Below are 13,377 nucleotides of genomic sequence, written 5' to 3' on the forward strand. Positions count from 1 at the left end.
CCAGAGCACCCTAGAGCCTATGCTCTGCAACAAGAGAAGCCACTGCAGTGAGAAGCCCGCACATAGCAACAAAAACCCAGTGCAGCCAAAAAAAAATTTTTTTTAAAGATACATTAAAAAGGAAGTGATACATATATATCTATATAACTGAATCACTTTGCTGTACATCTGAAACTAACACACTGTTAATCAATTATGCTCCAATATAAAATTAAAAGTTAAAAAAACTACAAAATCCATAAAAATTTTGAATCACTATGGTGTATACCTGAAACTTATAATATTGTACATCAACTATACATCAATAAAAAAATTTTTTTTCATCACTGTTTCATACACTTAAGTTCAGTCACTCAGTCATGTCCGTCTCTTGCGACCCCATAGACTGCAGCACACCAGGCCTCCCTGTCCATCACCAACTCCTGGCGTCTACTCAAACTCACATCTATTGAATCGGTGATGCCATCCAACCATCTCATCCTCGGTCATCCCCTTCTCCTCCCACCTTCAATCTTTCCCAGCATCAGGGTCTTTTCAAATGAGTCAGTTCTTCACATCAGGTGGCCAAAGTATTGGAGTTTCAGCTTCAATATCAGTCCTTCCAATGAACATTCAGGACTGATTTCCTTTAGGATGGACTGGTTGGATTTCCTTGCAGTCCAAGGGACTCTCAAGAGTCTTCCCCAACACCACAGTTCAAAAGCATCAATCTTCGGTGCTCAGCTTTCTTTATAGTCCAACTCTCACATCTATACAAGACTACTGGAAAAAACATAGCTTTGACTAGATAGACCTTTGTTGGTGAAGTAATGTGTCTGCTTTTTAATATGCTGTCTAGGTTGGTCATAACTTTTCTTCCAAGGAGTAAGCATCTTTTAATTTCATGGCTGCAGTGATTTTAGAGCCCAAAAAAATAAAGTCTGCCACTGTTTCCACCGTTTCCCCATCTATTTTCCATGAAGTGATGGGACCAGATGTCATGATCTTGGCCAACTTTTTCACTCTCCTCTTTCACTTTCATCAAGAGGCTTTTTAGTTCCTCGCTTTCTGCCATAAGGGTGGTATCATCTGCATATCTGAGATTATTGATATTTCTCCTGGCAATCTTGATTCCAGCTTGTGCTTCATCCAGCTCAGCGTTTCTCATGATGTACTCTGCATAGAGTTAAATAAGCAGGGTGACAATATACAGCCTTGATGTACTCCTTTTCCTTTTTGGAACCTGTTGTTCCATGTCCAGTTCTAACTGTTGCTTCCTGACCTGCATACAGATTTCTCAAGAGGCAGGTCAGGTGGTCTGGTATTCCCATCTCTTGAAGAATCTTCCATAGTTTGTGGTGATCCACATAGTCAAAGGTTTTGGCATAGTCAATAAAGCAGAAATACATGTTTTTCTGGAACTCACGTGCTTTTTCGATGACCCAACGGATGCTGGCAATTTGATCTCTGGTTCTTCTGCCTTTTCTTAAACAAGCTTGAACATCTGGAAGTTCACGGTTCATGTATTGCTGAAGCCTGGCTTGGAGAATTTTGAGCATTACTTTACTAACATGTGAGATAAGTGCAGTTGTGTGGTAGTTTGATCATTCTTTGGCATTGCCTTTCTTTAGGATTGGAATAAAAGCTAACCTTTTCCAGTCCTATGGACACTGCTGCATTTTCCAAATTTGCTGGCATATTGAGTACAGCACTTTCACAGCATCATCTTTTAGGATATGAAGTAGCTCAACTGGAATTCCATCACCTCCACTAGCTTTGTTTGTAGTGATGCTTCCTAAGGCCCACTTGACTTCGCATTCCAGGATGTCTGGCTCTGGGTGAGTGATCATACTGTTGTGATTATCTGGGTCGTGAAGATCTTTTTTGTATAGTTTTTCTGTGTATTCTTGCCCCCTCTTCTTAATATCTTCTGCTTCTGTTAGGTCCATACCATTTCTGTCCTTTATTGAGCCCATCTTTGCATGAAATGTTCCCTTGGTATCTCTAATTTTCTTGACGAGATCTCTCGTCTTTCCCATTCTGTTGTTTTCCTCTACTTCTTTGCATTGATCACTGAGGAAGGCTTTCTTATCTCTCCTTGCTATTCTTTGGAACTCTGCTCAATTGGGTATGTCTTTCCTATTCTCCTTTGCTTTTAGCTTCTCTTCTTTTCACAGCTATTTTAAGGCCTCCTCAGACAGCCATTTTGCTTTTTTGCATTTCTTTTTCTTGGGGATGGTCTTGATCCCTGTCTCCTGTACAATGTCATGAACCTCCATCCATAGTTCATCAGGCACTCTATCAGATCTAGTCCCTTAAATCTATTTCTCACTTCCACTGTATAATTGTAAGGGATTTGATTTATGTCATACCTGAATGGTCTAGTGATTTTCCCTACTTTCTTCAATTTAAGTCTGAATTTGGCAATAAGGAGTTCATGATCTGAGCCACAGTCAGCTCCCGGTCTTGTTTTTGCTGACTGTATAGAGCTTCTCCATCTTTGACTGCAAAGAATGTAATCAATCTGATTTCAGTGTTGACCACCTGGTGATGCCCATGTGTAGAGTCTTCTCTTGTGTTGTTGGAAGAGGGTGTTTGCTGTGACCACTGCATTCTCTTGGCAAAACTCTATTAGCCTTTACCCTGCTTCATTCCGTACTCCAAGGCCAAATTTGCCTGTTACTCCAGGTGTTTCTTGACTCCCTATTTCATATGCATAGGACTCAAATTTGCCTAGAGCAGCCCTTACTTCTAATTGAGAAAACAGTCTGTTCAGCCATCAAAATGGTTCTGACCACATTCCCCACTTAGACCAGTAGAGAGAACACAGCTGAAGGCTCCAGAGGCAAGGTGTGAGCCCCTAAACATGTACACCCCATTTCCCAAACAAAAATGGAAGGTGCCAGAGCCACTTCTGAAAGTCCACAGAAATGGAGAATATTCCCACAGTCTCCAAACTTCCCTCATCTACAGAACAGGATCAAGGCCCCTTTCTTGTGAGGTTATAGTGAGAACTACGTAAGGTAAGAGAAATAAGAGTGTATCATAAACTCAAAAGTGTTAGAAAAACGCCGCGGGAGGAAAAAAGCCGCCTCTAAGGACCGGTGGTAAAGGCCTTTATTAAGCGGTCGCTCTGGGGCAGAACTCCCAGGGGCGGGTGAGTGAGGAGACAAAGGGAGTCTGCGAGGTATGAGGGGGTGGGGAGGGGTTTTATAGCCAGGGCCGGCGTCCATGCCAGGTCTTTTCATATAAGGAAGAAAGCGCGGGCTACAGCGGCGGTTGATGACCACGGGCTCCGGGTCGGTACCTGATTGGACCAGGCTGCAGGGGGTCGTTCCCCGGAAGTTTAGCCAGCCTCCGGAATTTGCCTTGTGGCACTTTTCCGGGGCATGTCTCAACATACCCGACCTTTCAGAAAGTACTTTATATCTAAGAAATTAAGGATTATATTACAGTGATGTAAGCACACCTCTGCCATCTAATACAGAGCTTCAAGCACCTCCTTGAAGCCTGCATTATAAGCATATATGCATCATATGCCCATCACCCTCCCACCCAACATTTCAGACCAATAATCACATTATAATAACCAATACATCCCCAGTAACCCACACGCTGAAAGGCAGGAGGATCAATTCAGTACAGCTGTGGCTTCTGCAGCCCAGAGGAATGGACTCTCCCCGCTTTCCAGGCACACCAGTCCCCCCAGACTGCCCACTGCTCAGAGGTCAGAACCAGGCAGTGAGCGCTACCTCCACACCTTAGAGACAGCTGTGCCGCCTGAGAAGGAGCGGTGAGGGGGGCCACAAGAGCAGAAATGGCCACATCAACACTGTCCACATACACAGCACCCGCTTCTACAGGGAGGCACAACTGTCCACAAGGCCTCTTGAGAATAACTGCTCCTTTAAAATCTTTACCATCTAGCCTGAATTAAGCACCAGATGCTCTGAGCCAAGCCATGGCTCAGATGGTAAAGAATCTCCCTGCAATGCAGAAGACCCAGATTCAATCCCTGGGTCAGAAAGATCCCTTGGAGAAAGGAATGGCTACCCACTCCAGTATTCTTGCCTGGAGAATTCCAAGGACAGAGGAGCCTGGCGGGCTACAGTCCAAGAGGTCGCAAAGAGTCGGACACGACTGAGCAACTAACACCTTCATTTTCACTTTTCATACAGATACACACTTACTAGATTATTACTCAGCCATAAGAAAAAAAAATGAAATAATGTCATCTGCAGCAACATGGGCAGACCTAAACATTATCACACTAAGTGAAGTCAAGTCAGAGAAAGACAAATACCACCTATCACTTATATGTGGAATCTAAAAAAATAATACAAGTGAACTTATTTACAAAACAGAAACAGATTCAGACAGAGAAAACAAATTTATGGTACCAAAGCAAAAAGAAGAGGGGAAGGGATAAATCAGGAGTGTGAGATGAACAGACACACTATATAAACAGACACTATATAATGAACAGACACTATATAAAATACATACACAAAAAGGATTTACTTACTATATAGAACATGGAACTATATTTGATATATAGTTGATATTCAACATATTCAATCTTTCCTATGATGGAGAAGAATCTGAAGCTGTACCCTTGAGACTAACACAACACTGTAAATCAGCTATAGTTTAATAAAAAGAAAAAACAACTCAAGAATAACCATTCCCTTAAGACACACACCCATCTGGCAGCAGATGGGCTTTCTTCATCAGTCAGCATCATGAGCTGAGTGACTGCACATGCCGAACACAGCAGTGTTACAAATAAGCGCCAACATCGTAGGAGCCCCAAGGATTCACTGCGGTGCAGAGCCACCTCCAACACTGTCCCAGTGGCCATGCTGGGCTGCTGGCTGCCCAAACGGGGAAGTTAAGTGGGACAGAAGGAGGGATGGATGCGGGGAGGGACAGACAGACAACAAACTCAGGGGTGGGCGGAAAGTGGGAGGGAGCTCGCTGCTGCCTCGAGGAAATGTCACTCATCACTAACGGCAGCTGGCTCATTCTGGATCCTGGGGGTCACAATCACCCCCGGCAGCTAAGGCTGTTTCGAGTCCCACCTCTGGCCGGCCTTGGGGAAAGCGTGTGGGCTGAGTGTGCAGGGCCACAGTGAGGGATTCACTCCGTTCACAGCAGGCCACTCTCACCTCATCTCCTTCCTCTCCTTCTTCCACTCCTGCAAAACCAGCTGTGACTCCGCATCTCTGTGAACCTGCAGGACACAAGCCAATTACTGAGAAGGTTTTGGATACGAATAAACTCAGTAGGTCATAAGAATTTTCTAACGGGTAGCTCTTCTGGGAGGAATTTTATTCAGGTCTAAGAGATAGGCACTTGCATGAAATAATACATTTTCAGACTTCCCAGCTGCTGCTCTTCTTCACCAAATGTAGACAATAATACTATGACAGAATACAGGGATGCAAGGTCCCTGTTAAACTAGAGATATTAAAGCATTATTAAAGGATTTGTATGAGCATAATACATATATGTCCACATAAAATGTATGTGTGTATTATATGTGTGTAATGTATCCATTACACGTGTGTTATACATATAAATATATACCTAATAGACCTATTTATATATATCATAAATAAATGTATTATACACACACACGAAAATGGCAGTGAGTGGAAATAGCAGATATAACAGTGCATCCACAAATTTCAAGCATGTAAAAACATGTGCATTTGGAAATTAACATGAAACTTTTTCTTTAATTTGTTCAAGGGTAACAAAATTATAATTGGCTTAATCCTTTTCCTCAATATTATTTTATTAATACCTTTTAAAGTGTTTAAGAGAAAAAAATTGTTTTTGTAAAAGGCAAGAAGGCAGAACACCTCAACCAGATGGAAAGTGGAGAACTCTCCAGGTGGACCGAAATGTGAGCAAAAGGCAAAAGGAAAATGATAGCTGTGTGCGCCCTGACACATGGAATCTCACAAGTCTCTCCCCAAGCCTCCTAGGGCCAGAGGCGCACGTGACCGCAGGGGCCAGGCAGGGTTCCCGCGGTGCACAGTCACAGGGGCGGCCTGGACCCAGAGGAAAATGCCAAACAAGCAAACCATCTGCTTTTGACATGGGAGCCAAGGCCCTTCTGTTTATCACGTATGCCCAGATCAAGAGCTTGACCAAGTCACCCGCTACGGGCTGCTGCCACTCAAAACCAAACTCTGAGCTCGTAATCTCGATTTCCTGCCTGCCACTGTTGTCTACACCAGCAGGAAGCAGCCACCTCTGAATGATCACTGGATGTGTGTTACTGGGGCACCAGAAGACTGGTCCCTTCTGGGGGTGTCGAGGCAGGTCCTATGAGTTTGGTTTCAATGAGCTCTCATATTTTAAGTCAACAAATCACTCACCATAGAATTCAGGTACTACAAAATGTAAGCCTAGATCAAAACTCTGTAGGGTGCCATAAAGAATTTGTTTATATATATATGTATATAAACGTAAATACACACACACACGTATGCACACAAACATACCTATACAGATACACATGCATACACATAGATATACATGTATACATACATGCATACATATGCACACACAGGTACATATCCAGCACCTCTATGTGGCAAGCGCTGTGCTAGATACTGAGGATGTAAGAGAGAATGAGATGGAGACCCTCTGGGCACACACCCAGGCAAGCAGAGCAGGACCAAACAGCGTGACCCTGCACAGAACGGGACATCCTCCTCCCACCTCTGCCCACTTCTCGGCCCACGAACAGGGCCCCGCGTCTGGTGTGAAGAAGCAGCTTCTCCCTGCACTTGCAGGAGAGGAGAATTCTCTGACTAGCGACCAGAAGCATGATAACCAAAGTGCATCTATGTGTTTTCTCCTTTTGGAAACCAGCGGCCATAGGTCACGTGACTGTGCCACTCCACTCTCCCCTCAGCCGGGGCCCCTACCCGAGGGCAGGCTACACGGACATGAAGAGCCAGTTCGGGTCTCCAAGTCCATGGCACCTTCTGCAGCCCAGTTTTTCCAGAACGGGGCAGAGCCAGGGATGAGGGATCATCTCCAGCAAAGCCCAAGACTGCTGAAGGGACAAGTGGAGGAGGAAGGCCCCAGAGAGCCGAGCCGGGAGCCCCCCCCCGCACCCGAGCAGGGGGCACCTGAGCCCTGGGTGTGTGCACCGTAACCCAGCCTCCCCTCACACCCCCCCATCCGAGGCCCACCACGCCCACCCAGGGCTCCCTCCCACCTGCCCTTTCTTCATCGTTTACCATCTCTCCCCTGTGATCAGCTCCTCCCCTGGAGTCTACCCATCAGCATTTAAACATGCTGAAGACTCTCCCATTAGAAGAAAAAGCAGATTCTCCTTGAGCCACCCCTTTCTCCAGCTCGGATCCTCCTACAAGGCTAAACTTTGTAAGAGGAGCAATCTAAGGAGTCTGACACCTACTTTAAAATACTTCAAAGACTGGGTATTACTTAGCTATAATTAACCTTTAAGTGATAGCATGCACTCAAGGGTGGGTAGCTGGTGTGGGGAAAGCCTAACCAGAAGCCCACACCAGAAGCTGATCCTATAGACCCTCAGCCACCTTCAGCCCCTCTTGTTGATTAGCCCATTCAGCCATTTATGGCTACAATCTATAAAAATATACCGTACGGGCTAGCCCACTCCTGCATGGGCAGAATTATTGCCATCTAGCCACAAGTCTGATAACGTGTACCAGCAGAGACCAAATCCAGCCCACTGCCCACCTTTCTATCATCCCGATGAGCTCAAGAATGGATTTACCTTTTGAAGTTGTTGAAAAAAATTCAAAAGAAAAATAACTTCATGATGCGTAAAAATGATATGAAATTAAAATTTCAGTGCCCACCAATAAAATGTCAGGGATACAGCTACAACTGGTTGCTCACATATTGTCCAAGGCTGCTTTCATGCTACCAGCATGGAATTGAGACCGTACAACCTGCACGACCTCACACAATGGCTAGCTGGCTTGTTGCAGAAGTCTGTCCAACCTGGGCTAAACGTGGCTCTAACATGGTTACCTGAAAGACTTGATACCACCACGCCATCCACCAGCATGACCACCATGAACCGTACCACTCAGGAGGGCACTTTAAGGCTAATGAACAAAAATTCTTCTTTATAGCTACTTCCTTAAATCCAAAAATTAAACACTTGCAGATCCGGCTCCAGGTAACACTTTTGGCTTCCAAAAGGAAAAAGGAAAAAAAAATAAAAAATCACACCCAACTTCAAGGACCAATTTCTCTTCTCAGAAAATAGTGTCCAGATAATGTGCTATGTGCACATTATCAGAAAAAGAGGAGCTATAGAAACATCTGACACAGGGTCACTGGAATAATGTACAGTTTTCCAGGTGAACACAGGGATGGGGGGAGAGGAGAAAGGGAACAGGAAGCACAGTGAGAAATGCCGCTCATTTGGGTAATTTTTTAAATCATCAATCACCTTCCTCTATGCCCTAGAGAATCCACCCAGACAGAAAGCTGGAAAAGGAAACCGAAGCTAAACCATCTCCCTGCAGGCTGCACCTGTGTCTCTGACCAGCTGCCCGCATCACAGAGAGACCGCACCTCAGGCGAGGGCTCTGGCTATACACGGAAGCTCTAAACCACACGCTAAAACAGCGCTTCAGTGCAGAGCCGAAAGCAGGGACTCGGGCAGCACACAGCCCAGGTTCAAGTCCTTGCTCTGCTGTTTTATGACCTTGGACATGTTACCTAACCTCTCAGACACCCAGCTTCCTCATTCTAAAGTGGAAAATTGTGCACAGGACAGCTGGGATGAGTGAGGAGTAATGTTGCAGAACGAGCGCTCAGCACAATGCCTGGCATCTAGAGAGTAACTATTATTACGTGTGACCTATGCACAGACTTGAAGCTGCATTAACCCAGAATCCAGGCCTTTTATTTTTAGACAATCACCTCACAGGCAAGCACAGGAAGGGGGACAGAACCAGTCCTCGTCAGAGGCGAGCCAAAGAGCAACACGGCCAAGACAGGCTGGAAGCAAGGCCCGGGGGACGTGCGGGGCCCCATGCCCTGGAAGGTGTGTGCCCTGGAGCGAGGGCCTGGCGCTCCCTGCATCCCTGCCTGAGCTCGCTGCCAGCCGGGCCAGGCAAGGCGGTTCCCTGCCTGTTTCCAAAGCGGGCTGGCAGGCTGTGGGCACCAGGCCATGGCCAGAGGCTGCAGGTGTGTTAGCCAAGAGAGCAGGCATCCATGCCCCTTATCCTAAGAGTCAGCACTCACGCTGAGACGCTGAGGGCCAGGCCAGCTGAACTAGGTGAGAAAGCAAGGTGTCTCATGAGACTTGGGGGGGCGGGGAGGGGGTGGTGGGTCACAGCTGCTACAGAGGGCATATTCCATGGGCCAGGAAATTACCAAAATGACTTTCCTCACTATCTGCCTAAAACTGGCTATATAACCCACAGAAAGAAAAACCACCACCACTGAACTCCAGTAAGCCAGCAGACTGATTCAAAATCAGATGGAAGCTGCATGCAGAGATCCCGATTCTTGCTCTGAGACTCTTCCCAGCAAGCCATGGTGTCCGGCCTGAAGTGTTCACTCCCTTTCACAGGTGGGGAAAGTGAGGTCCAGAAAGGAGAAGTCCCACAGCACGCTAAAGGCAGCAGCAGGACTGGACCCAAACAACAGGCAGAGGTTTTCGAATCCCACTACCCACAGAATATCTCCCAGTGGGGCTTGGGTGGAGAAGTAAGGACTCTGAAATTCCCCATATGGGCCCATAAAACTCTTTCTCCAAATGGCTTTGGCAGTCATTTCTAAAATTCTCTTTAGGGAAAATGGCAAGATTCTTTCAGGGGCAAAATCACCCCAGTGGCTATTCTGTAGGATGACTTCTGCCTTATACTTTAGGACCACAACTGAACAGAAAAATATCTGAAATAACTCTGATCAGTGGATTAACCTCAGGCTTAAAGAAAAAGTAGGGGAGGATTTCCCTGGTGGCCCAGTGGTTAAGAACCCACCTGCCAACGCAGGGGACACAGGTTCAATCCCTGGTCCAGGAAAATCCCTGGTGCTGAGCAGGAACTAAGCCCGTATGCTATAACTGAGCCTGTGCATTCTAGAGCCTGTGCTCCACAACAGGAAAAGCCACCGCAACTGGAAGCCTGTGCACCACACCTAGAGAGCAGCTCCCACTTGCCACAACTAGAGAAATTCCGCACGTAGCAATGAAGACCTAGCAGAGTCAAAAATAAATAAATAATTCTTCATTTTAAAAAAAAAAAGAAAAAGTAGGAGAGAAAAAGAATTCCAAACCTGCATCTGCTCCAATAGCCCGGTCAGGGTCTGTAGCCAGGTCATAGTTTGAATGTACTGCTCCGTGTTCATGATTTTGAGCTCGGATCTTAATTCTGGGATAATTGCGCCCGTTCGCCAGCCATGCTTCAGGGTCAAGTCCTGATTGCAAAGATCACAAAAAGTCAACATTCATCACAACAGAATTTAAACCATTTCATTATCTTTCCCAGACACAACAGGCATTCATTGAACTAACTTTAATTGTAATGGTTGGTCATTAACCAAGCCAAACTCAATGAATTACACTTAATTAAAGCCCATTTAGCCCCAGGCTTTGGCCATCCCCCCCCCCCACCCCAAGAAAGTTTCTGTTCTAGAAATAATTGCTTGAGTCACAGCCCCCACAGAAACACAGGATTTGGAATTGTTAACCACAGTCTCTAAAAGAACAATTAGGTCAGGGGCAGAAGGAGGGTGAATTGAAATGTTACTGAAGGTTTTTATTCAATTCACCCACAGAATACTGGGGAACACCCATGGCAGCCAAGCCTCCTGGGTTATGGGAAATTTCAGACTTGGAATGATCACTCAGTACCAACATACATGATCGTATCTTCATTCCAAACATTGTACTCCTATAATACGACAATAAGCCAGAATATCTGATATAAGTTATGTCCTGGCAAATCTAAGATATACAATCACCATACTGAATGGCTGTTCATTTTCTCACTTGACAAACATTTATTAAATACTACTGTTTGCCAGGCCCTGAGCTAGATACTGAGAATAAAATAGTGAACAAAAATAACAAACCTCTGCTCTCATGGGAAACACGGACCAAAAAAGTAAGCAAGCAAATACACAATGGCAGGTGGTAAGAAACACAACGGACAAAATTCAAGCAAAATAAGGAGTTACCATTTTATAGAGAGTGAGTAAGGCGGCCAGGCTAACAAAGGGACATTCAAGCAGAGATCTGAAGGGAACGACAGTGAAAGTATGTAAATGTGTGGGAGGAGAGCAGTTCTGGCTGGAAAAAGCGCGAGTGCAAAGACCCCGGGGCAGGACCATGCTGGGATGGGAGCAGGGTATGCTGAGCAATAGCAAGGCAAAGGCAGAGAAGGAGCAAGGGCAGAGGCAGGGGGCGCCTTCAGAGAGGGAGGAGAGGTTGGGGACAGCTGGAGCGCAGCAGTCGCAGGAAGCCAGGCTTTCACTCTAAGGGAGACGGGGGTAGGTCTAAGGAGAGCACTTTTAAGGACAGAAGTGGTATAGAGTCTACTGTTTTGAAAATTCACTCTGGTTACTCCCCTAAAGCTAGAATCCCTGCTCTACAAGTCCTCAGGATGCCTACCTTCTTCCATGGTTGAATTTCTTTAAATCTTTCAATAATTCTCTTTCTCCTAAAATATATGAAACCCCACATACAGCACAGTCTTCTAAATATTCCCAGTACTGGCAAACTTTTGAAGATGGATCCTATATCTGACAAGCGGTAAAAAGTCAACTGGAACACTCCTAAGACTAAAGTACATGACAATGAATTAATGATAATGGAATTAATTTTCTCTAGTGCCTCAAGTCGGCTCTCAAATATATCCCAAAGGGAGCATCTAAATTTATTTTGAGAAACAGCAGCAACATTGGAATCATCTGCATTCTCAAGGGATTCCTTTGAAGGGTAATATTCATTGCCCACACAATCTCTGACACATTAATCAATTCTGGTCTGATCACTTTAAAACAGTGGTTTTCTAACTCCAGGATGGATCCAAATATATGCTGTCTACAAGACATTTATTTTAGATCTAAGAAAACACAGAGTTGAAAGTGAAAAGATTGAAAAAGACATTCCAGGCAAGTAGTAACCAAAACAAAAGCAGCTATCCTAGTATCAGGCAAAATAGACTTTGGGTCAAAAATAGCTACAAGACACAAAGAATGACATTACATCATGATAAAAGGGTCAATTCACCAAAAATATATAACAATTAAAACATATGAACCAAACATCAGCGGTCCAAAATACATGAAGCAAACACTGACAGAACTGAAGGGAACAAGAGACAGCCTTACAATAAGAATAGGAAACTTCAATAGCCCACTTTCTATCATGGACAAAATAAGGAGATAGAAGATCAAACAAGAAATACAAGACGTGAACAACACCACAGATCAATTATAACACTCCACCCAACAAAAGCAGAATATTTTTTCTCAAATGCACATGGAGCATTCTCCAGCAACAGCTGTATTTTAGGCCACAAAACCAGTCTTAATTAATTTTAGAAGACTGAAATCATACAAGTATCTTTTTTTACCATTAAGAATGAAACTAGACATCAACAGCAAAAGGAAAAACTGAAAAATTCAGAAATATGTGGAAATTAAAAGACACACTCTTCAACAACCAATGGGTCAAAGAAGAAATCACACAGAAAATTAGAAAAATACCTTGGGACAAGTTAAAATGCAAACAGAACATACCGAAGTTTATGGGATACAAAAAAAGCAAGACTAAAATGAAAATTAACACCTCTAGCCATCTAGATAGAAAAAGAAAGATCTCAAAACAATGATTTAACTTTATACCTAAAATAACTAGAAAAAGAACAAACTAAACTGAAAGCTAGCAGCACAAAAAGAAATGGTAAAGATCAGAGCCGAAAAAAATAAAATAGAGAATATAAAAACAACAGAGAAAAATCAATAAAACTAAGAATTGGTTCTTCAAAAAAAATCAACAAAATTGACAAACCATTAAGTTTGATAAGAAAACAAGAAGACTCAAATTACTAAAATCAGAAATGTAAGTGGTGACATTACCACCAATTCTACAGATTTTAAAAAAAGATTATAAAAGAGTACTGTAAACTACTGTATGCCAACAACTTGGATAATCCAGATGAAATGGACAGATGCCTAGAAACATACAACCTACCAAGAACTGGTAAATCTGAACAGACCTCTGACTAGGGAGAAGGCTGAATCAGGAATCCAAAACCTTCAAACAGTGAAAAGTCCAGAACCGGATGGCTTCACTATTAAGCATAAAAGAATGAACACCAACCCTTCTCAAACTCTTCCAAAAACTGAGGAAGACGAAAC

The 13,377-nt window shown here is 44.2% G+C and overlaps 1 protein-coding gene across 1 annotated transcript in view; it reads right to left on the reverse strand.

The window, feature by feature from the left end:
- NT5DC3 (5'-nucleotidase domain containing 3) overlaps positions 1-13,377 on the reverse strand; it is a 63,394-nt gene that overhangs the window by 5,187 nt on the left and 44,830 nt on the right. Inside the window, exons 12-13 of the mRNA XM_043440286.1 lie at positions 10,288-10,428; positions 5,148-5,212 (exon numbers count right to left, since the gene is read on the reverse strand). Coding sequence (XP_043296221.1) covers positions 5,148-5,212; positions 10,288-10,428 — 206 coding nt within the window. The remainder of the gene's footprint in view (positions 1-5,147; positions 5,213-10,287; positions 10,429-13,377) is intronic.

This window comes from Cervus canadensis, chromosome 21 (assembly GCF_019320065.1).
Source record: "Cervus canadensis isolate Bull #8, Minnesota chromosome 21, ASM1932006v1, whole genome shotgun sequence".
Classification (NCBI taxonomy): Eukaryota; Metazoa; Chordata; class Mammalia; order Artiodactyla; family Cervidae; genus Cervus; species Cervus canadensis.